Source organism: Lithobates pipiens, unplaced genomic scaffold (assembly GCF_037356315.1).
Source record: "Lithobates pipiens isolate NorthernLeopardFrog02 unplaced genomic scaffold, aLitPip1_a1.2 Scaffold_27, whole genome shotgun sequence".
Taxonomy (NCBI): Eukaryota; Metazoa; Chordata; class Amphibia; order Anura; family Ranidae; genus Lithobates; species Lithobates pipiens.
The window spans coordinates 223,175,548-223,197,971 of record NW_027507788.1 but is presented as its reverse complement, the minus strand read 5'-3'; the positions used below and the strand labels follow the sequence as shown (position 1 = coordinate 223,197,971).

Below are 22,424 nucleotides of genomic sequence, written 5' to 3'. Positions count from 1 at the left end.
CTATGAATTCTGCTGTCTACCAAGAGATCCTGAAGGAGAATGTCCGACCATCTGTTCGTGTACTCAAGCTGAAACCAACTTGGGTTCTGCAGCAGGACAATGATCCTAAACACACCAGCAAGTCCACCACCGAATGGCTGAAGAAAAACAAAATGAAGACTTTGGAGTGGCCTAGCCAAAGTCCTGACCTGAATCCTATTGAGATGTTGTGGTATGACCTTAAAAAGGCCATTCATGCTCGAAAACCCTCTAATGTAACTGAATTAGGACAATTCTGCAAAGATGAGTGGGCCAAAATTCCTCCAGGATGCTGTAAAAGCCTCATTGCACGTTATCGCAAACGCTTGGTTGCAGTTGTTGCTGCTAAGGGTGGCCCAACCAGTTATTAGGTTTAGGGGGCAATCACTTTTTCACACAGGGCCATGATGGTTTGGATTTTTTTTCACCTTTAATAATAAACACCTTCATTTACAAATTGCATTTTGTGTTTACTTGTGTTGTCCTTGACTATTGTTTAAATTGGTTTGATGTTCCGAAACACTTAAGTGTGACAAATATGCAAAGGAACAGGAAATGAGGAAGGGGGCAAACACTTTTTCACACCACTGTATGTGATGTGATGCGATGCGATGCATAGTAGTCCATTATGCTTTACCTTTGCAGGGAATGAAAGAGGACGTAAACTCATCAGGGTTTACTTCCTCTTTAAGTAGGCAGGACTAACGAGCAGGATATCATAAACAGCTGAGTCACTGTGGTGAGATGGGAGCTGGCAATTAGCCGACAGCTGAGTGGCCAGCTCTAAGAAGGAAGGGCTAAGCCCAGCCCTGACAGACTACCTCTTTCTGCAAAGACCGTTTTTACCAATTGAATTTATACACCCTGCCGGATTTTTCTCTCTGTCGGCATTTGTCCTCGCTTCAAAATTTGGCCATAAAAGCTATACACACGAAGTGGGTCCTGAAGAAACCCATCTCGGGCGAAACGTGTTGATCCCATCACCCTCCGTTTCCTTCAAATTCTTTGTTGGATATATAACCAGCCCGGTAGCGTGCACTACATGCTTTTAGACATTTTTTTTCTAGGTTTTATTGGTGTTTAAAAAATATTGTCGATTTTATTCCTTCTGACTTTTGTATATGATTGCATTTTTTCTTGTTTTTTCCCCTATTTCCCCATGTCTCTCCTACTAGGAGATTCGGGGAGACCTCATTTTTTTCAATTAGTTGTACCTTTTGGGATTGTGCATTTTTCTGTATACAAGACTTCCAACTCAAAACATTCCAGCAGGACAACGACCCGAAACATCCAGCCAGAGCTACAATGGAATGGTTTAAATCAAAGCATATTCATGTGTTGGAATGGGCCAGTCACAGTCCAGACCTAAATCACATTGAGAATCTGTGGTAAGACTTGAAAATTGCTGATCACAGATGCTCTCCATCCAATCTGACAGAGCTTGAGATATTTTACAAAGAAGAAGAATGGGCAGAAATGTCCTCTCTAGATGTGCAAAGCTGGTAGAGACACCCCAAAAGTCTTGTAGAGAAAGGGGGTTCTACAAAGTATTGACTCCGGGGGGCGCCATACAAATGCCTCCCCCCCACACTTTTCACATATTTATTTGAATAATTTATCATCCACTTCACAATTATGTGCCACTTTGTGTTGGTCTATCACTTAAAATACATTTATGTTTTTGGTTGTGACATGACAATGTGAGAAATGTCAAGGGGTATGAATACTTTTTCAAGGCACTGTATATAAGCCATGACTTTACGCTTTCTGTTTGCCAGATTACTGTGCTCTCCCCAGCCAATATCTGTCTCTTTCCTTTCTGCTGCTGTCCATATCTTCACCACCACTAGTTACCGACTTTTGGCTTGTTCCTCAACTACGCTTCTTCTTGATCCCAGCCTTCAACCACTGGTTACCGACCTTTGGCTTGTTTACTGACTACGTTTCTGCTTGATCCCTACCTGCTATATCCGCTCCTGGACCCCGGTTTGCTCACCTCCTGGTGGGGCAATCCTGAGGACCGCAACCTGGTACTAGCATGCAGCAAAACCCATCTCCATCATCAGGAGCTCCGGTGAACACTGGTTAATGCTTAGACCCCCACACCTTGGGTGTGCCCGCATCATCCGCCAGGGTGACCTCCCTGTGTACTTATCCAACTCAAGCCTCTCTACTGATATAGCTACTGGTCTCCATGCCTGACCCCTGACCCCTGACAGTCATGGAGGTCATCGGGAATCAATATTTAGCTCCTGGAAGGACCCAAGAGATCAACACTCCTTGAAGTCTCAGTTTCCCAGCCGAATTTGAAGGACTTTTTCTCGGCAGCGTAAGCAGAATTCAGTGGTGCTGGCACCAGAAGAGAGGTAAGTATTCAGTTTTTTATTTATAGGTGCTGAAAAAGTCTGATTTAAGTGATGGTCCTCTTTAAGTGACACTCCTCTCTTCCCCTTGGCCTAGATAACTCTATATTGTACGGTTCTGTAGAGTGCTCTCTTATGTAGCACCAGATAACACTCCGGCATGCGCGATCTCAGCTTGTTGGGAAGTCGAGTAACATGACGGCGGATGGTGATGATCACTTATCAGACACATTTTACCATGTTCTTCGGATACATGCACTCTCATTTCCTTACAAATGCACTTCCACAGTACAGTGTGAGATGAACAGGTATTACTGGTAAGTGGATTTCTTCTATGTCCCCTGCATTTCATCAGTGTTCTTAAAGCTGAACTCCAGGCAAAAAAAAAAAAAAAAGAAAATGATTGCAGCTCTGTAATCAATAACTCATCATTTAATGTATTTTTAACCACTTGGCCCCCGGAAGCACTGCGCTATTTTAAATGGTAATTGCGCAGTAATGCAACACTGTACCCTAATTATATTTATATACCATATTTATCGGCGTATAACACGCACATTCATTTTAAGAGGGAAGTTTCATGAAAAAAAATTACATTTTAAATAAGGAACTTTGAAGCAAAATAACAAAAGACAAGTACCCCCCCCCCTCCCCCCCTCCAAGGGAAAGTATAAGACCCCTTTCACACTGGGGTGTTTTTCAGGTGTTTTTCAGGCGCTTTAGCGTTAAAAAAAGTGCCTGTAAAGTGCTTGAAAGAAATCTCATCTGCAGTCCCAATGTGAAAGCCCAAGTGCTTTAAGAGCCCTTTCACAATGTCAGCGCCCGAAAAACGCTCGTAAAGCGCCGCTTAAACTAGCAGCGCTATACCAGCGTTTTTCAAGCGTTATTGGGGCGCTTTTAACCCCTGCTAGTGGCCAAATAAAGGGTTAAAAGTGCCCACAAAACGCTGCTGCCAATAGCGTTTTTCAGGCGTTTTACAGGCGCTTCCCATTGATTTCAATGGGAAGGGGCGCTTTAGGAGCAGTGTATTCACCGCTCCAAAAGCGCTGCTAAGAAGCTGCTTGCAGGACTTTTTTTGACGCCCTGCCAGCGCAGCGCCTCAGTGTGAAAGCACTCGGGCTTTTACATTGGGATTGCAGTTGCAGCTTCTTTCAAGCGCTTTACAGGCGCTTTTTTTAACGCTAAAGCACCTGAAAAACGCCTGAAAAACGCCCCAGTGTGAAAGGGGTCTAAGGGACTTTCTAGGCAACAGGGGAGAGAAACATAAACAGAAGCTTTATTTATTTATTTATTTTAATTTTCGGTCTTTTTTAATTTTTTTTAGCAAAAAATAAACAACCCAGTGGTGATTAAAGAGGAGGGCCAGCTTAAATTTTTTTTTTTTAAAGTCAGCAGCTGCAAACACTGTAGCTGCTGACTTTTAATAAGCAGACTTACCTGTCCAGGGCGCCCCGTGATGTCAGCCGCCCGAGGCTGACCCGTCCCTTGGCTTTCGGGTCCCGGCGCCGCCATTCCAACTAAGGGAAACGTGCAGTGGAGCCTTGCGGCTTCACTGCCCGTTTCCTACTGCGCATGCGCGAGTCGCGCAGCTCTTTGTGAATGGGGGTGCGCTGTGTTCTGGGACACACAGTTCCCAGAACACACAGCGCCCCATTCCCCAGAAGACGTCGCATGAAGGAGAGAAGACCGAACATCACCGCGGAGTAGGAGGAGGCAGATTGGGACGATATGCCTAGCAACAGGCATTTCTGGTAAGTTTAAAAAAAAAATATATGAATTTTTTTTTTCAGATTTTTAGAAAAATTTTAATGTACTTTTGTTTTTCAGGGTGGCCCTCCACTTTAAATACCACCAAAAGAAAGCTCTATTTGTGTTATATATAAAAAAGAAAGGTTTGGTTTGGGTACAGTGTAGCATAACTGCGCATTGAGTTATTCAAAGTGTGACAGCCCTAAAAGCTGAAAATTAGCCTCGGCAGGAAGGGGGTGAAAGTGCCCGGTATTGAAGCGGTTAAAGAGGAAGTAAACCCTGATGGGTTTCACTTCCTCTTTTTTCCCCCTGCAAAGTAAAAGCATAATGGGCTAATATGCATCGCATACTAGCCCATTATGTTGCACTAACCTGCAAACAAAGCCCGCAATATCCCTGAGGTCTCCGCTGGTGGCCACGTCCATCTTCTCCCCTCTTCCTTCCAGGGGGCTCTGTGACTGGCCGGAGTCATGTGACGTCACTCCTGGGGCATGTGCGCAGGGGGGGGGGGGGGGGGGAACGGGAACAGCATGGGCCCTTTAGAAATGGCACAATCATGCCCTTTCTTCAGTGCGCACGCACAGATGAGGTCGGCGCAAGCGTATATATGGTAAATATCTCGTAAGTCTTGCAAGTTTAGGAGATATTTCCAGTACCAACAGGCCTTATTTTAGGGTCTCCTGTAGGAAAAAGTGGGGTGTAAGTGTTTACAATCACTTTAAGCGGCGGGAGCTTTAATGTGTGTTAAAATCAAAGCTAGTGTAAATGAGCCATAAAGAGTTAAATGTTATCCTGTCACTGTCAATAACATTGTGTCTTCTGCCCCCATTACATTATAACATCATCGCCTGTGGTGCTTTTCTCGCTCGCCTTCTTCCGGACTGATGTGTAATCATCTGCGTCCCCTTGAATTTAGATTTCTCTCAATCCCCAGCCTGGGTATTATTGTGATAGCCCTTCTCTCTGTGTCTCTGCCCTCTGCCAGAGATTTGCCCCTTTCTCTTTATATAAAAAGAAGACCTTTCTTGGCACCATTGACTTTTTTTTTTTTTTTTTTCTGCTGCTCGGTCCATCCTGGAAGTGGAGTTGGTACAGATTGGCGAGCCAGCCGGAGAGGTGGCAGATACATTGATTCCAGCAGAGGCTGCAGGCAGCAGGAACTGAGAGATGAGAAACCACTGACAGAGCGGCACCCAGCAACTAAGGACACGTTTCCTTTGATTTAATAAGTGAAATAAACCCACAGGAACCAGGAGGTGTCTGTGCAGCAGTTCATAATGTACGGAGTACGCGGGGAGTCTGTGATTGATGTGCAAGCAGAGGGAGTGTGCTGGGAGACCATGTGGCCTATAAAGTCTGCAAAGGACTTTCAGAGTGAGGGATTATATTAACTAATAAAGAGAACTACACAGCGAGCAAAAGATTATAAAGCTGATGCTGCTACTTTGTTCGTTTTTCCTCTTTTGAGTTTAAAGTGAACCTATGGCCAGACTATGGACATTCAAGTATCCATATGCTTAAAGGTGGAACTTCACCACCCAGTTATGAGGAATCCAACAATCAGCAGCTACAAGTATTGTAGCTAATGTTGTAAAAAAAAAAAAAAACATATAGCCTGTAAAGTCCATCTTCTTTTTGTCCCCACACCGCCATCTTGGCTTCTTGGTTAGTAGGAGGTCAAAAAACCCATTGGTGATCCCAACAGAGGTACCCATTGGTGAGGTGTCACAAGGACCAACATACCTGAGGCGAGAACGAAGTAGTGGGGCGGTCTCCCTTGCACCTCGGGTCCTTGAAGCCTCTGGATATGGAGACAGAGACTTGGTGGGGACACCGAGTGGCACGGGTGCCAGGGGTGCGGAGCACCGTGCAAGACTTCGCCTGAGATCCGAGCCGAGGTCCAGTCCAGTTTGGCCACGAAGTATAAAAGGGTTATTCAGAAGAAGAATGGTTGAGATCCAAGCCGGGGTCGGTTCCAATCTGGCAGCTGAGTACAAAAGGGACAAAGAAATAGAATGGTCAAGCTACAAATCTGAGGTCAATGGCAAGCAGCAAACAAGAGTAGTCTAATAGATTTCCAGGTCACAACAAGTTCAGACAGATCACACACTAGCACAGGAACAAGGGGTACTGACGATAATCCAGCAATTTGGCAGTGTCTGGGCTGGGCTTATATAGGGAAGTTTGAGGTCACTTCCTGTGCTCCTCCTGGGCATTTTCCCACCCTTTTCCATCAGATTGAGGTCACTTCCTGTGTACCTCCTGGCCATTTTTACGCCTTATTCCATCAGGTTGAGGTCACTTCCTGTGCGCCTCTTGGACATTTTCCTGCCTTTTTCCATCAGGTCTTCTGCACGGGTGAGGGTTGGCCCACTGAAGCGTCTTTGGTGCATGCTCAGTTGGCACAGATTTCCTCTTGCGGCAACGCGCCATTGGTGCATGCGTAGTAAGCCCAGGACTCTTACATCAGGTTGCGGTCAACCCATAGGGAAACGCAGGTGGAGATGACATGTCTCCACGCAGGATAGGTTGTTGGTGCTCAATGCCTTGGGGGAGGGGGTTCTGATCCTAAAAGCTCTGGAGGGGGGGGGGGGGGGCTCTAAGGCGGGTGATATATTTCTTGGATTGGAGGAGGTAAAAAAAAGAACAGTTGGTGATCCAAACGACAGAGGCTCCCATTGTGGTGTGTAATAGGAGTGAGGTGTGTCTAAGGATGGATCGGCGTTGTGATGTTTGATGAATCACATAGGGCTTTATTTCCCAGAAAACCACGTTTTGTGTCTCACACTTGCCACGGCATCATTTTCTGGTAATGCGAAAGTTTTCAACTTCCTGGCTCCAGGCTTTTCCCAAGCTTCACAGGAACAAGCCTGGAGAAAGCCTCAAGCCAGGAAGTGTGAAATGGTTGGGTGGAGTTAGGGGCCGCACTTGACTGGTTCAGTTGTTCTTAATCAGTAGTCGATGGTTCCGTGGATGAATGGTGATGTTAATCTCCCTTTGGAGGTGTGGGCTGCTACCTAACTGGTACACATGCGATATCTCTTCAGTGTCAATGGTAGATGTAGATGAGGCGGAAGGAGCTGCCAATGTCCAAAGTAATTTCATATTTCATATTTGATGGGAAGTCGACAGTCATTTGCCGAGAGTCACGCATATACAGATTAAACCAACGCGTTTCAGGGGAATATGCCTCCTCCTTCTTCAGGGCTGTTGGTACACATCAACAGAGATGGGTTGGCCCCACGGAGGTACCCGTGTCTCCTATGACAGCAGATATTGGAACTGCAGGTGCAGATGCCCATCAATTGTGACATTATTTTTGACATTGGATGCCCCATCCTCCTCATTTGGAACCAGGAAGTGGAAAACGTTTGTGCAACACGCTAAACCGGGGGTCGATCGCGGAGACTTTGCCTCTCTTCACCTTCTGTAGCTCTCATGTTCTCTGCAGCGGAGAGCAGGGGACATCATTGTGCTTGATGGAGGGTGGGGGCAGAAGCTGCCTCAGTGATTGGTGCTAGGTAGTCCCAGCAACCAATCACCATCTTGTTATTATGAAATGTTAGCTCTAGCAGCTCCTCCCTTCCACCCAGCACTATGTCGTCTCCTGATCTCTACTCTGCTGTACACATGCTGGCAGGTAGGAATTTCTACCTAAACAGTGCTGTGTGTATGTGGGGGAAAATTATGTGAATCAGAAAGAGGAGACACTGATGGAGGGGGGACAGAGGATACTACAGTGTGTGTGTGTGTGTGTGTGTGTGTGGGCGCGGGGGTTGTGATGAGAAAGGAACTGAAGCAACTACTTTGGGGGATGGGGTGGTAGACCATGCTGCTTACAGGGGGCAGATGGGGGTGATATGTGATGGGGGCCAGAGGGCACTATTTTGGGGTTTCGGGGGAATATAGAACACTACTGTGGTGGGGGGGGGGGGGGGACAGAGAACACTACACTGCAGGGTAGTGATGTGAAGGGGGGCAGAGGACACTACTGTGGGGAGCAATGTGAAGGGGGCAGAGGACACTACTGTGGGGAGTGATGTGAAGGGGGGCAGAGGACACTACTGTGGGGAGGTGATGTGAAGGGGGGCAGAGGACACTACTGTGGGGAGGTGATGTGAAGGGGGCAGAGGACACTACTGTGGGGAGTGATGTGAAGGGGGGCAGAGGACACTACTGTAGGGAGTTATGTGAAGGGGGGCAGAGGACACTACTGTGTAGAGTGATGTGTAGGGGGGGCAGAGGACACTACTGTGGGGAGGTGATGTGAAGGGGGGCAGAGGACACTACTATGGGGAGTGATGTGAAGGGGGGCAGAGGACACTACTGTGAGGAGGTGATGTGAAGGGGCAGAGGACACTACTGTGGGGAGGTGATGTGATGGGGGGCAGAGGACACTACTGTGGGGAGGTGATGTGATGGGGGGCAGAGGACACTACTGTAGGGAGTGATGTGAAGGGGGGCAGAGGACACTACTGTGGGGACTGATGTGAAGGGGACAGAGGACACTACTGTAGGGAGGTGATATGAAGGGGGCAGAGGACACTACTGTAGGGAGGTGATGTGAAGGGGGGCAGAAGACACTACTGTAGGGAGTGATGGGAAGGGGGCAGAAGACACTACTGTGGGGAGTGATGTGAAGGGGGCAGAGGACACTACTGTAGGGAGGTGATGTGAAGGGGGGCAGAAGACACTACTGTAGGGAGGTGATGTGAAGGGGGGCAGAAGACACTACTGTAGGGAGTGATGGGAAGGGGGCAGAAGACACTACTGTGGGGAGTGATGTGAAGGGGGCAGAGGACACTACTGTGGGGTGTGATGTGAATGGGGGCAGAGGACACTACTGTGGGGAGTGATGTGAAGGGGGGCAGAGGACACTACTGTGGAGAGGTGATGTGATGGGGGGCAGAGAACACTACTGTGGGGAGTGATGTGAATGGGAGCAGAGGACACTACTGTGGGGAGTGATGTGAAGGGGGGCAGAGGACACTACTGTGGGGAGGTGATGTGAAGGTGGGCAGAGGACACTACTGTGGGAGGTGATATGAAGGGGGGCAGAGGACACTACTGTGGGAGGTGATGTGAAGGGGGGCAGAGGACACTACTGTGGGGAGGTGATGTGAAGGGGGGCAGAGGACACTACTGTGGGAGGTGATATGAAGGGGGGCAGAGGACACTACTGTGGGGAGGTGATGTGAAGGGGGCAGAGGACACTGCTGTGGGGAGGTGATGTGAAGGGGGGCAGAGGACACTACTGTGGAGAGGTGATGTGATGGGGGGCAGAGGACACTACTGTGGGGAAGTGATGTGAAGGGGGGCAGGGGACACTACTGTGGAGAGGTGATGTGATGGGGGGCAGAGGACACTACTGTGGGGAGGTGATGTCAAGGGGGGCAGAGGACACTACTGTGGGGAGGTGATGTGAAGGGGGGCAGAGGACACTACTGTGGGGAGGTGATGTGAAGTGGGGCAGAGGATACTACTGTGGGGAGGTGATGTGAAGGGGGGCAGAGGACACTACTGTGGGGAGTGATGTGAAGGGGGGCAGAGGACACTACTGTGGGGAGTGATGTGAGGGGGGCAGAGGACACTACTGTGGGGAGGTGATGTGAAGGGGGGCAGAGGACACTACTGTGGGGAGGTGATGTGAGGGGGGCAGAGGACACTACTGTGGGGAGTGATGTGAGGGGGGCAGAGGGCACTACTGTGGGGAGGTGATGTGAAGGGGGGCAGAAGACACTACTGTAGGGAGTGATGGGAAGGGGGCAGAAGACACTACTGTGGGGAGTGATGTGAAGGGGGCAGAGGACACTACTGTAGGGAGGTGATGTGAAGGGGGGCAGAAGACACTACTGTAGGGAGTGATGGGAAGGGGGCAGAAGACACTACTGTGGGGAGTGATGTGAAGGGGGCAGAGGACACTACTGTAGGGAGGTGATGTGAAGGGGGGCAGAAGACACTACTGTAGGGAGTGATGGGAAGGGGGCAGAAGACACTACTGTGGGGAGTGATGTGAAGGGGGCAGAGGACACTACTGTGGGGTGTGATGTGAATGGGGGCAGAGGACACTACTGTGGGGAGTGATGTGAAGGGGGGCAGAGGACACTACTGTGGAGAGGTGATGTGATGGGGGGCAGAGAACACTACTGTGGGGAGTGATGTGAATGGGAGCAGAGGACACTACTGTGGGGAGTGATGTGAAGGGGGGCAGAGGACACTACTGTGGGGAGGTGATGTGAAGGGGCAGAGGACACTACTGTGGGGAGGTGATGTGAAGGTGGGCAGAGGACACTACTGTGGGAGGTGATATGAAGGGGGGCAGAGGACACTACTGTGGGGAGGTGATGTGAAGGGGGGCAGAGGACACTACTGTGGGAGGTGATATGAAGGGGGGCAGAGGACACTACTGTGGGGAGGTGATGTGAAGGGGGCAGAGGACACTGCTGTGGGGAGGTGATGTGAAGGGGGGCAGAGGACACTACTGTGGAGAGGTGATGTGATGGGGGGCAGAGGACACTACTGTGGGGAAGTGATGTGAAGGGGGGCAGGGGACACTACTGTGGAGAGGTGATGTGATGGGGGGCAGAGGACACTACTGTGGGGAGGTGATGTCAAGGGGGGCAGAGGACACTACTGTGGGGAGGTGATGTGAAGGGGGGCAGAGGACACTACTGTGGGGAGGTGATGTGAAGGGGGGCAGAGGACACTACTGTGGGGAGTGATGTGAAGGGGGGCAGAGGACACTACTGTGGGGAGTGATGTGAGGGGGGCAGAGGACACTACTGTGGGGAGGTGATGTGAAGGGGGGCAGAGGACACTACTGTGGGGAGGTGATGTGAGGGGGGCAGAGGACACTACTGTGGGGAGTGATGTGAGGGGGGCAGAGGGCACTACTGTGGGGAGGTGATGTGAAGGGGGGCAGAGGACACTACTGTGGGGAGGTGATGTGAGGGGGGCAGAGGACACTACTGTGTTCTTTTGCTTGTTTTTTTTTTCTTTTAAAGGGTGCTGTACTCCTCTTTAGGTCTTTGTTTTGTCTTTTTGTTCTTAAACTTCCAGACCTCTGAGAACCACCACTTGTATCCTCGGGGTCTCTGGCTGTCACTCACAGATGCCCCTTCCCCCCACCTGCCATCTCTCCCTTTGTCATAGATAAAGAGACAAGCTGAGCCAAGCAATAAGCTGACACTTCTATTCATAGGGAGTTGACACGCTAAAGGCACTTTCACCGATATAAATATTAATAATATTGGAGATTTGTTATGGAGGCGCAGAAGTCGTCTCTCCTCCCCGGCGCGGTCTTATTAGACATCTGGCAGCTTATTCATTTGTAACGTTTCTTTCCGAGTTCGAAATGTCATATAAATAATTAAGTCATCTGCTGAAATCTCGCCCGCTGATGTCGCATTATTTTCTGTGCGTCCCACGCGAGTCGCGGCTGTGGATCCTCTCGTTCATCGGTAGCTCCTGTCTGTCACTCTCAGCAATGAAAATATTTTATTCATTAACTTTGAAACATTATAAAAGTTATTGTTTTAAAACCATCTGTGGTGATTGGCTACATGTTCTGCTTCTCAGATTTTTTTTTTCCCTCCCTTTGGGCAGCCGCTTTCTTTACATAGGAGGGTGAAAAGGCTCTCTGCATTCCTGTACTTTGTATCAAGCACCCGACTACTTGGTCCGGCGGACAATCCAACGCACTTTGCAGCTGAGGTCCGCCAGACTTTCAAACGAACGGACTTGGCCACACACGATCACCCCAAAAGTCCGACGGATTCGAACGTGATGACGTAAAATAAGGAAGTTCATAGCCAGTAGCCAACAGCTGCCCTAGCGTCGGTTTTAGTCCGTCGGACCAGCATACAGACGATCGGATTTTTCGACCGGACTCGAGTCCGTTGGAAAGATTTGAAGCAAGTTTTATTTCTAGGTCCGCCGGACTTTTGGGAAGAAAAATTCCGCAGGAGCCCATGCGCGATCGAATTGTCCGATGGATTCCAGTCCGCCGGACCAAGTCCCTCGAAAAGTCTGGTTGTGTGCATTAGAGTCCCTTCACACACGGGCAACTTTGGATCCGACTTCAGGTCACTCCTAGTCGCCTCAAGTCGCACTACATGAAAAAATCTATGTAAGTGAATGGGTCCGTCTTAAAGAGGAACTAAACCCTGATGGGTTTACTTCCTCTTTGATTCCTTGCAAAGGTAAAGCATAATGGGCTACTATTCATCAAATCGCATCGCATCGCATAGTAGTCCATTATGTGTCACTTACCTGACACAGGAGCCAGCGAAGTCACCGCTGTCCCCTTGTGTACAGAACCTCCATCTTCTTGGTGGGTCTTGCTGCTCCAGCGCTGTCATTTGTCAGAGCCGCGATGATGTCACTACCGCGCATGCGCACAGGAGCTGCCAGTCGCCGCATATTGCCGTTAACTGCGGCGCGCTCAGTGCGCCTGCACGCCTCTGTCTATGGCGCATGCGCCGTAGACAGCAGTGCCTGTCTTTCGGCAAATATCTCCTAAACCCGTGTAGGTTTAGGAGATATTTCTTAGACCTACAGGTAAGCCTTAATCTAGGCTTACCTGTAGGTCAAAGTGGTTTGTAAGGGTTTACAACCACTTTAATGCACACTACTGCAGTCGCTCCGACTTCAGAAAAGGTTCCTGTACTACTTCAATCCGACTTCTAGGCGACCTGTACCCATAGAATTCAATGGAAGTCGCCTCCAAGTCGGATCTCTATCTATATTGAAGCAACTTTACAGGAAAAGTCACCTCGCTAATAATAAAAACCGGCATAGGTTCCCCTCCAGGGACAAACCAGGCCCTTAAAGTCTTAGAAGCCGGAAGAGACCCCCGAAGTTGGAAGAAGACCCCCGGAGCTGCCTAATACATTACTTTAAAAACCTGTGTAGTGTGTTTTTCCCTCAGGTGAATGGGTAGGGGTACGATGTACCCCATACCCATTCACATAGGGTGGGGGGCCGGGGATCTGGGGTCCCCCTTATTAAAGGGGGCTCCCAGATTCTGATAAGCCTCCCACTCGCAGACCCCGACAACCAACGGCCAGGCTTGTCAGGAAGAGGCCCTTGTCCTCATCAACATGGGGACAAGGTGCTTTGGGGTGGGGGAGCCGCAGGTAGGCCCCCTTCCCCAAAGCACCCACCCCCCACGCAGTCTGGTATGGTTCATGAGGGGGGGGGGCACTCGCTTGTCCCCACCCCCTTTCCTGACCATCCAGGCTGCGTGCTCGGATAAGGGTCTGGTATGGATTTGGGCGTGGGGTCCCCCCAGGGCCTGGTGTGCTCTTGGAGGGGAACCCATGCTGGTTTTGTTATTAAATTTGGCGTGGAGTTCCCCCTCCAAAGCTGATTATTCTGTGATTGGCCACAGCCAAAGTCGCCTGGCCTGGCGGGCGACATGAAGTTGTGTTTTAAGTCTCCCCAAGTCGCATTGAAGTCGCCCCTTATCCTATCTTTGTAAAAAGGCTCTTAATTCATGTACTTTGTATCAGGTAGCCGCATATTTCACTTGGTGAAAAGGCTCTCAGTATTCCTGTACTTTGAATCAAGCAGCCAACTACTTTGTATAGCTCGGTGAAAAGGCTCTCAGCATTCCTGTACTTGGTATCATTCACCCAACTACTTTGTATAGCTCGGTGAAAAGGCTCTCAGCATTCCTGTACTTGGTATCAAGCAATCACTTACTAGGTACAGCTGGATAAAAAGGCTCTCAGCATTCCTATACTTTGTATTAAGACGTCACTTACTTTGTATAGCTTGGTGAAGAGTCTCTCAGCATTTTACGCTTTGTGAAGGTTCTCATTTATTATCCAGGTCATGGTGGATAAGACAGGTGAAAATAAAACTAATGCAGCCACCACACCAAGGACTAGTGGGCTGCAGTATATTACATTTTGGGTTTAGACCCTCCCTGTCACCTTGTCCATTTTTTTGTTTCAGCTGGTACGAGGGAACAAATAAGAAGACCCCCGCTTTGAGTTTTCTGTCATTGAGTCCCCCAGGAGCCCAGAGCGAAATAACAGTTACATTTTTATTTTCATCACAGAGGTGGACTTATCCTTTCATTTCGGCATCCTGGTCCTCTGATTAACACGGGGAGTGAAATTAATTGAGTCACTTTTGAAATCGAACTTCCTCAATCCTGACACATCATTACCATTCAGCTTCCCACCACCCCGTATGAAAATGTCTCATTTCATGCACAGCGGATTCACCAACAAAATCGCATATTTACAGCGTTTTACTCCATGCAAAATATTTATCGGCTTTTGGAACTTTGACATCCGATTGTTCATTCATTCAGGTGACAACGCGACAATCTCAAAATAAACAAACAACGTCTGAAGGTTGGAAGGAGGCACACAAAGACCCCCCCCCCCCCCGGCAGGATGGGATAGAATCCCTATTTATACCCTCAATCATAACCCGCGGGGCTTTGTGTTCACCAGAGACCTAAATATCACGCGGTGACTAATCCGCTACACCCAGCAGTGCGTTGTAAAAGAGAGCGCCGCGACACCGCGTGCCGCTTTACCTCGACCGCCACAATTTATAACGGACTGATGAACGTGTGCCAAAAGTAAATCTCTTCTGTGGTAATAAAAAGTTCCCTGCTATAAAACACGAACCGCGCCGAACTTTCAAGAAACAAGCCAAACAATAAATTGGCTAATTCTACCGAGCAAGTACTGGAGCTGTACTAAAATCAGGATAATCCCCTCCATTTACCTTAAAGAGGAGCTTCAGTCCCCTTTTTAGTGGCTTTGCCCACCCCTCTGGTGCCGCCATTATGGCGCATACACAGATGTGCCTGAGGGCTCTGCCAGGCATTCGGTTTGTGGCAGAGCGCTATGGTACATCTGTGCACACACAGGAGATTTCCTGGAAACAGGAGGGGGAGGCTGCAGACACTCCCCTTCTCTCTACCCCCCTCTCATCCCCTCTCTCTCTCTCTCTCCCTTCTCTCTCCCCCCTTCTCTCTCTCCCCCCTTCTCTCTCTCCCCCCTTCTCTCTCTCTCACCCCTCTCTCTCTCCCCCTCTCTCTCCCCCTTTCACCCCTCTCTCTCACACCCTCTATCTCACCCTCCTCTCTCACACCCTCTATCTCACCCTCCTCTCTCTCACCCTCCTCTCCTCTCTCTCTCTCTTCTCCTCCTCTCTCTCTCTTCTCCTCCCCTCTCTCTCTCTCTTGCTCTCTCTCTCTCCCCTCTCTCTCTCCCCCTTCTCTCTCTCCCCCTTCTCTCTCTCTCACCCTCCCTCTCTCACCCCCTCTCTCTCTCTCTCCCCCTCTCTCTCCCCCTCTCTGTCACCCCCTCTCTCTCACACCCTCTCTCTCACCCTCCTCTCTCTCACCCTCCTCTCTCTCTTCTCTCTCTCACCCTCTCTCTCTCTCTCTTGCTCTCTCTCTCCCCCCTTCTCTCTCTCACCCCTTCTCTCACCCCTTCTCTCCCCCCTTCTCTCCCCCCTCTCTCTCTCTCTCTCTCTCTCTCCACTTCTCTCTCTCTCTCCACTTCTCTCTCTCTCCACCCTTTTCTCTATCCCTTCCCCCCCTCTCTCTTCACTTCTCTTTCTCTCTCCACCCTTCTCTTTATCACCCCCTCTATCTCCCCTTCTCTCTCTCTCTCCCCCTCTCTCTCTCACCCCCCCTCTCTCTCTCACCCTCCTCTCTCTCACCCTCCTCTCTCTCCTCTTCTCTCTCTAACCCCCTTCTCTCTCCAACCTTTCTCTCACCACTCTCTCTCTCTTTCTCTCTCTCTCCCCCCTTCTCTCTCTCTCTCTCTCTCTCTCTCCCTTTCTCTCTCTCTCACCCTCTCTCTCCCCTTCTCTCTCTCTCCACTTCTCTCTCTCTCCACCCTTCTCTCTACAACTTCCTCCCTCCCTCTCTCTCTTTCTCCACTGCTCTCTCTCTCCACCCTTCTCTCTATCACCCCCCCTCTCTCCCCTTCTCTCTGTCTCTCTCCACTTCTCTCTCTCCCCCTTCTCTCTCTCACCCCCCCTCTCTCTCTCCCCTTCTCTCTCTTACCCCTCACTATTCTCTTCTCTCTCTAACCCCCTCCCTTCTCTCTCTCAACCCTCTCTCTCTCTCTCTCCCCTTCTCTCTCTCACCCTTCTCTCTCTCTCCCCTTCTCTCTCTCACCCTTCTCTCTCTCACCTCCCCTCTCCTCCCTTCTCTCTCTCACCCCTCTCTCTCTCTCTCTCCCCCTCTCTCCACTTCTCTCTCTATCACCCCCTCTCTCCCCTTCTCTCTCCCTCCCCTTCTCTCTCCTTCCCCTTCTCTCTCTCTCCCCCTTCTCTCTCTCACCCCTCCTCTCTCTCCCCCTTCTCTTTCCCCCTCTCTCTCTCTCTCCCTTTCTCTTTCTCACCCCCCTCCCTCTCACCCCCCTCTCTCCCTTTCTCTCTCTCATCCCCCCTCTCTCTCACCCCCTTCTCTTTCTCACCCCCTCTTTCTATCTCAATGACCCCAATGAATGGGTCTCAATGACACCAGTGATGGGACACAATTTCTCCCAATTACATAAATGGTGGGACACAATTCCTTCCAATGACACCATTTATGGGGCTCAATTTCCCCCTTAACACCAACAATGAATCCCAATGACACCAGCGATGGGGCACATTTTTTTCCAATGACACCAACAATGGGGACCCAGTGACACCAACGATGATGCACAATTCCTCCCACTGACACCAATGATGGACATTGTTTTTTCCCCCTGATGTCGGGACCTTTTCTACTCCCAATAGTCACAGTCCGGCCCTCCTAAAGTGTGAAGCCCAGTAAACTGGCACTTTGCTTAGAAAGTTTGGAGACCCCTGATGTGCAGTATTGGAGTACACTGATGTGACAGTGCTAGCTTCGTCCTAATTGGCCCCCCACTGTCGCTGGGGAAGGAGTCCATAGTCGAGTGTAAGCTCTGACAAGTCAGCTTTGAGGTTATACAGGGCTTTCTTCTTCCAGCCAATGAGGAAAGGTAAAAAATATACTGTCGGGGAGGAAGGGGGGGGGGGCAAGTAAACCTTTTACTTTTCCCTGCATGAGCAAAGGACGGGTTTACTTTAATTGTGGCGATACACACAATGCTCTGCACCCATGGCATGCCTTGCTTTATATATGTATTACACAGCTGCCTACCTCCTTCCTATGATCCCACTACAGGGAAATAGTACAAAACACGGAAAAAAAATATAAATGGGTGTAGCGCTAAAATGTAAATCAAATTATAAAATTGTTCACTCACATGTAACATTTAGAGATTGGGCATCAATGTTTTATATTGGCACCTTTTCCAATATGGCTCTGCTCTCCCACTGCAGCAGAAGTGATGTAGTATGCGTAGCTCCGCCCAACGAGTTTTGTCCATGTGACGTCTTCAAGGGATAGAACCTAGTGATACTGGAGGAATAAGTTTGGAAGATATAATACAGAGAAGGTTGCGAGGTGGAGATCTAGATGAGAGGCAGCCTGTGCTTTAGCGCTTATGACCTTTTTATTTTATAAGGGGCCATTCACTATTGGTGAGTGTTTCACTCCGAGGGAGAGGTGGAGGGAGTTAATGCACAGGCACTTTGTTCAGGAGTGAATTGAAACGCAGGCATAAAAATTCCCCTGCACGGCGGAGGAGGGGCACCAACCGAAGATGGGTTTGATGTCGCGCCTTCCGATGAATGTCTGTGCCAACGAACTTCCATTGTTCTCTTCCCGAATCAAGAGAATAAAACGGAAACGAGATGTAAAAGTAAAAGAAAGGAAAAAACTCTGATCTGCCGTGAAAGCTGATTTTGTTTCAAGTTTAGGAGCGACGCACAACGCGCGCCGGCGGTCCCTTTGTTATCCCCGGACATATGTCTGACGCTGTACTGCATATGAAAAGAGCTGCAAACACGACTGTGATCCAGAGACGCGGCTTCATAAAAGTCGGCTTTGTGTTCCCCGAATGATAGGCTGCTCGGCTGTCTTATTAATCCGCCTGACAGTTTACTGTAAAGAACAATAGACTGACTGCAGAAATGACCCACTGATGAGGAACGCAGATACAGAGACATGGGGTCTCTGCTTCCAGAAAATGTGTAATGTTTCCTAGTTTTTTTTCTAGCAAAAAAACCTAGGATTTTAATGTGTGTAAAAAGTTAAAAAAATTTGCCCCGGACAGAAAGTGGTTATTGTGGAGTTCCAGGCAATATTTATTTTTTTTTGCTTCTGGGTACAGTGGGGATGGAATGGTGTAACTTACTTAGTAGATTTCCTCCTTACTATCTGCCTCTGTGACCATACAGGAAGTGAGGGGAATGTTCACAATGGGGTCATAGACAGCAGCAGAGACTCTAAGCTTTCCTTCTTCTATAAATATAAATAAAGTTTTGGCTGGAGTTCGGCTTCCACGGTATTCTGATGCAGACGGCTGGTGTTTTTTATTTTTGGGGGGAAGGCAAACAACATGCGCCCCCCCCCCAGTGGGCCAGTGGAACCCCCTCAGCTCCTGTGTCCTATTCTGCTCTTCTGCTGTGTCTCCTCCCTCCTCCTTCTAGGCATCCAATAGGATCGCCTGTCCTTCCAGGTGATCGGCTGACGGGTCTCAATACCCGACTTCCCCATTGGCTGGGAGGAAGATCAGTGTGGCGATGGCGAATATTCATTTGCTATTGTCACACAACTGGGTGGGCTCGGAGTGCAATGCTCTGCACCCCGAGTTCACCCCTTTTTTTTGAAGCCTATTAGAGCCTGGCTATAATCACGTGCTTCAACCACCCCCCCCCCCCCCATTCGAGTTCATGTTCCGGCACCCTGTGTGTAGATCAGATGGCTCGCAGGCATGGATTATTATTATCATTATTATTTCAGGTACTTATATAGAGCTGTCAATTTAGTTGTTTCAGTCCCTACCCTCAAGGAGCTTACACTCTAAGGTCACTAACACACATTCATACATTTACTAGGGCCAATTTTTAGACAGGATCTGCTTAACCTACCAGCATGTCTTTAGAGTGTGGGAGGAAACCGGAGTACCCGGAGGAAACCAACACAGGCACAGGGAGGACATGCAAACTCCAGGCAGAGGGTGTTGTGGATGGGGGGGGGGGGGGGGAGGTGCCCCTAATGGATGGGCTTGCTGCTGTTTTGATGGATAAGTTGACCCTATAACATATTTTTTTTGAAGGGTAACTCCACTTTTGTGGGAAAAATTTTTTTTGCAATAAAAAAAATAATAAATAAATATATATATATATATATATAGATATATATATATATATATATATATATATATATATATATAATTATTATTATTCAGGATTTATATAGCGCCAACAGTTTGCACTTTACAATATGAGGACAGACAGTACACTTACAATACAAATCAATACAGGAGGGATCAGAGGGCCCTGCTCGTTAGAGCTTACAATCTAGAAATATATATATATATATATATATATATATATATATATATATATATATATATATATATATCATATACAATTGCTACAAAAGTCATATTGTGATTGAATGTTGAATTGAAAAAAAAAATAGCAATTAAAAAAAAGAAATATATATATATATATATACGGTATATATATATAAATACATACACACAGTATATATATATATATATATATATATATATATATTATCATATAGAATTGCTACACAAGTCATATTGTAATTGAATGTTATTAAAAATAACCTCTCCTTTCCAATCTGCAGCCGCCGTCATTTTCTGTAAAATGCAATATTGCCACTTGGAGGCGCTCTCTACACAGATAGTATACAGAGCGTCCCCCAGAAATGTCATTTCCTGTATTTATGATTGGCTCACTGATTTTCCCAGAAGTCTGCACTAAGATACAAGTCAGGTTTTGGGCACCCCCTGCAACAAAAACCTCACTTTTAGGGAAATTGCCTGGAGCTCTGTAGGTGCAGCAGCTGATTGATAATTATAAAGTCACTCCCATTCATATTCACTTTTCCCATGGACACAGAGAAACAAACAGCTATTTCTTCAGAATCTCCCTCAAAGTTTGTTACAATCCCTGCAATGTACAGAGACCACCCATGGTGGGGGGAGGGGCATTTCTCAACAAAAGTGGAGTTACTTTTTAAATTCTGTGTACAAAACGGATGACAGAGCAACACTAGGGAAGCAGATCCTCCAGAGGAATTGTTTCCATTTATACATCTCAGTGCAAAAGGAAATATTACCGGAGAAGATGCAGCATATTCATTTCAGGAATGAAACGCCAGCATAACACTTAACTATCTCCTATAATGAACAGCGCCGCTGCTTTATCACCAATTATGCCGACGTTGATGGCACCCCCGACAGGCCGTCAGTGGAAGGAATTGTCCAAAATTATAATTTAGGATTTTCCTGGGTGAAGTTGTTCCGTTTTGTATTTTTATCAGATACTCTGTAGCTTGTCATCTGTCCAGAAAATTGCACATAATGAAAAATAAATATGTTCTATTAGTTCCTTGTATATTCTTATGTCGGGATTTGTGATGGAGTTTTATGTATAATGATGACGGCGCTGTAAGCCGGAGCTGATGAGTCTGTCTGGGGCTGACCTGTACCGTTGCCTTACTGCCTTTTATAGATTTTTTTTTTTTCTCAAATGTTTTTATTTAGATTCCTTCGGCATCAGTTCTGTCAAATACATCCTACATGCGGATGATACGCTGGGCCTCCTGGAACCCCTTGCTAAGTGTCGGGAGAACAGAAGTGACTGTACCTCTTCAAGGTGGACCGCCAGCCAATCCCAGTAATAATCTCGTCTACAAGATCCCGCCAACCAACATGAGCTCAGACGAGGTAACAATGATGCAAAAAAATTGTATGATTTGGTTTTATACAAAATAATTTCTAGTATTCTACTGCAAATAATACTCGGTTTTAACAATGAGAACCAATCAAGAAAGGGTGGGGTGTAAAAAACCTGTTTGTGATCCGAAATGGCACAGGCGTCCGGTGTGTGGTGTGTCCATCGACACACCACACTTGACGCCTCTGCCATTTGGATCATTGACAGGCATCTTTACCTCCTTGCATGCTACCAGTTCAATACCTACCTGAGAACCTATACAGCAGGGGTGTCAAACTCTATTTCACCATGGGCCGCATCAGCAGTATGGTTGCCCTCAAAGGGCCAGTTGTATTTGGGGCACACTGTGTACAGGGTTTAGGAGTGCATCACTTATATTGTTCAGGATTATGCTATATACAGAGTGCAGAGTTCAGGAGTGCATAATGTAATGAGTGGAGAGTTCACGAGTGCGTTATGTACGGAGTGCAGAGTTCAAGGGTGCACTACGGACAGAGCGCAGGGTTCAGGAATGTGTTATGTACAGAGTGCAGGATTGTGCTGCATCCAGAGTGCAGAGTTCAGGATTACGCTACGTCCAGAGTGCAGAGTTTAGGAATGCCCTGTGTGCAAAGTTCAGGATTGCATTATGTACAGAGTGCAGAGTTCAGGAATGCGCTGTGTACACAGTGCAGAGTTCAGAAGTGCATTGTGTACAGGGTGCAGAGATCAAGAGTGCGCTACATACAGAGTGAAGAGTTTAGGAGTGCGCTATGTCCAGAGTGCAAAGTTTAGGAGTGTGCGCTGTGTACAGAGTTCAGGTGTGCACTGTGTACAGAGTGCAGAGTTCAGGTGTGCACTGTGTACAGAGTGCAGAGTTCAGGTGTGCACTGTGTACAGAGTTCAGGTGTGCACTGTGTACAGAGTTCAGGTGTGCACTGTGTACAGAGTGCAGAGTTCAGGTGTGCACTGTGTACGGAGTGCAGAGTTCAGGTGTGCACTGTGTACGGAGTGCAGAATTCAGGTGTGCACTGTGTACGGAGTGCAGAATTCAGGTGTGCACTGTGTACGGAGTGCAGAATTCAGGTGTGCACTGTGTACGGAGTGCAGAGTTCAGGTGTGCACTGTGTACAGAGTGCAGAGTTCAGGTGTGCACTGTGTACAGAGTGCAGAGTTCAGGAGTGCACTGTGTACAGAGTGCAGAGTTCAGGAGTGCGCTGTATACAGAGTTCAGGTGTGCACTGTGTACAGAGTGCAGAGATCAGGAGTACAGATTGCAGAGTTCAAGAGTGCAGAGCTACGTACAGAGTGCAGAGTTCAGGAGTGCATTATGTACAGAATGCAGAGTTAAGGGGTGCTTTATGTATAGAGTGCAGAGTTCAGATGTGCTTTATGTATAGAGTGCAGAGTTCATGAGTGCGCTACGTACAGAGTGCAGAGTTCAGGGGTGTGCTGTGTACAGAGTGCAGAGTTCAGGAGTGC

The 22,424-nt window shown here is 48.2% G+C and overlaps 1 protein-coding gene across 2 annotated transcripts in view; it reads left to right on the top strand.

The window, feature by feature from the left end:
* Positions 1–22,424, top strand: part of NPHP4 (nephrocystin 4) — a 570,758-nt gene that overhangs the window by 269,277 nt on the left and 279,057 nt on the right. For both annotated transcript variants that reach the window (XM_077458285.1, XM_077458284.1), the window contains exon 10: positions 20,771–20,953. In XM_077458285.1, the coding sequence (XP_077314411.1) occupies positions 20,771–20,953 (183 nt within the window). The remainder of the gene's footprint in view (positions 1–20,770; positions 20,954–22,424) is intronic.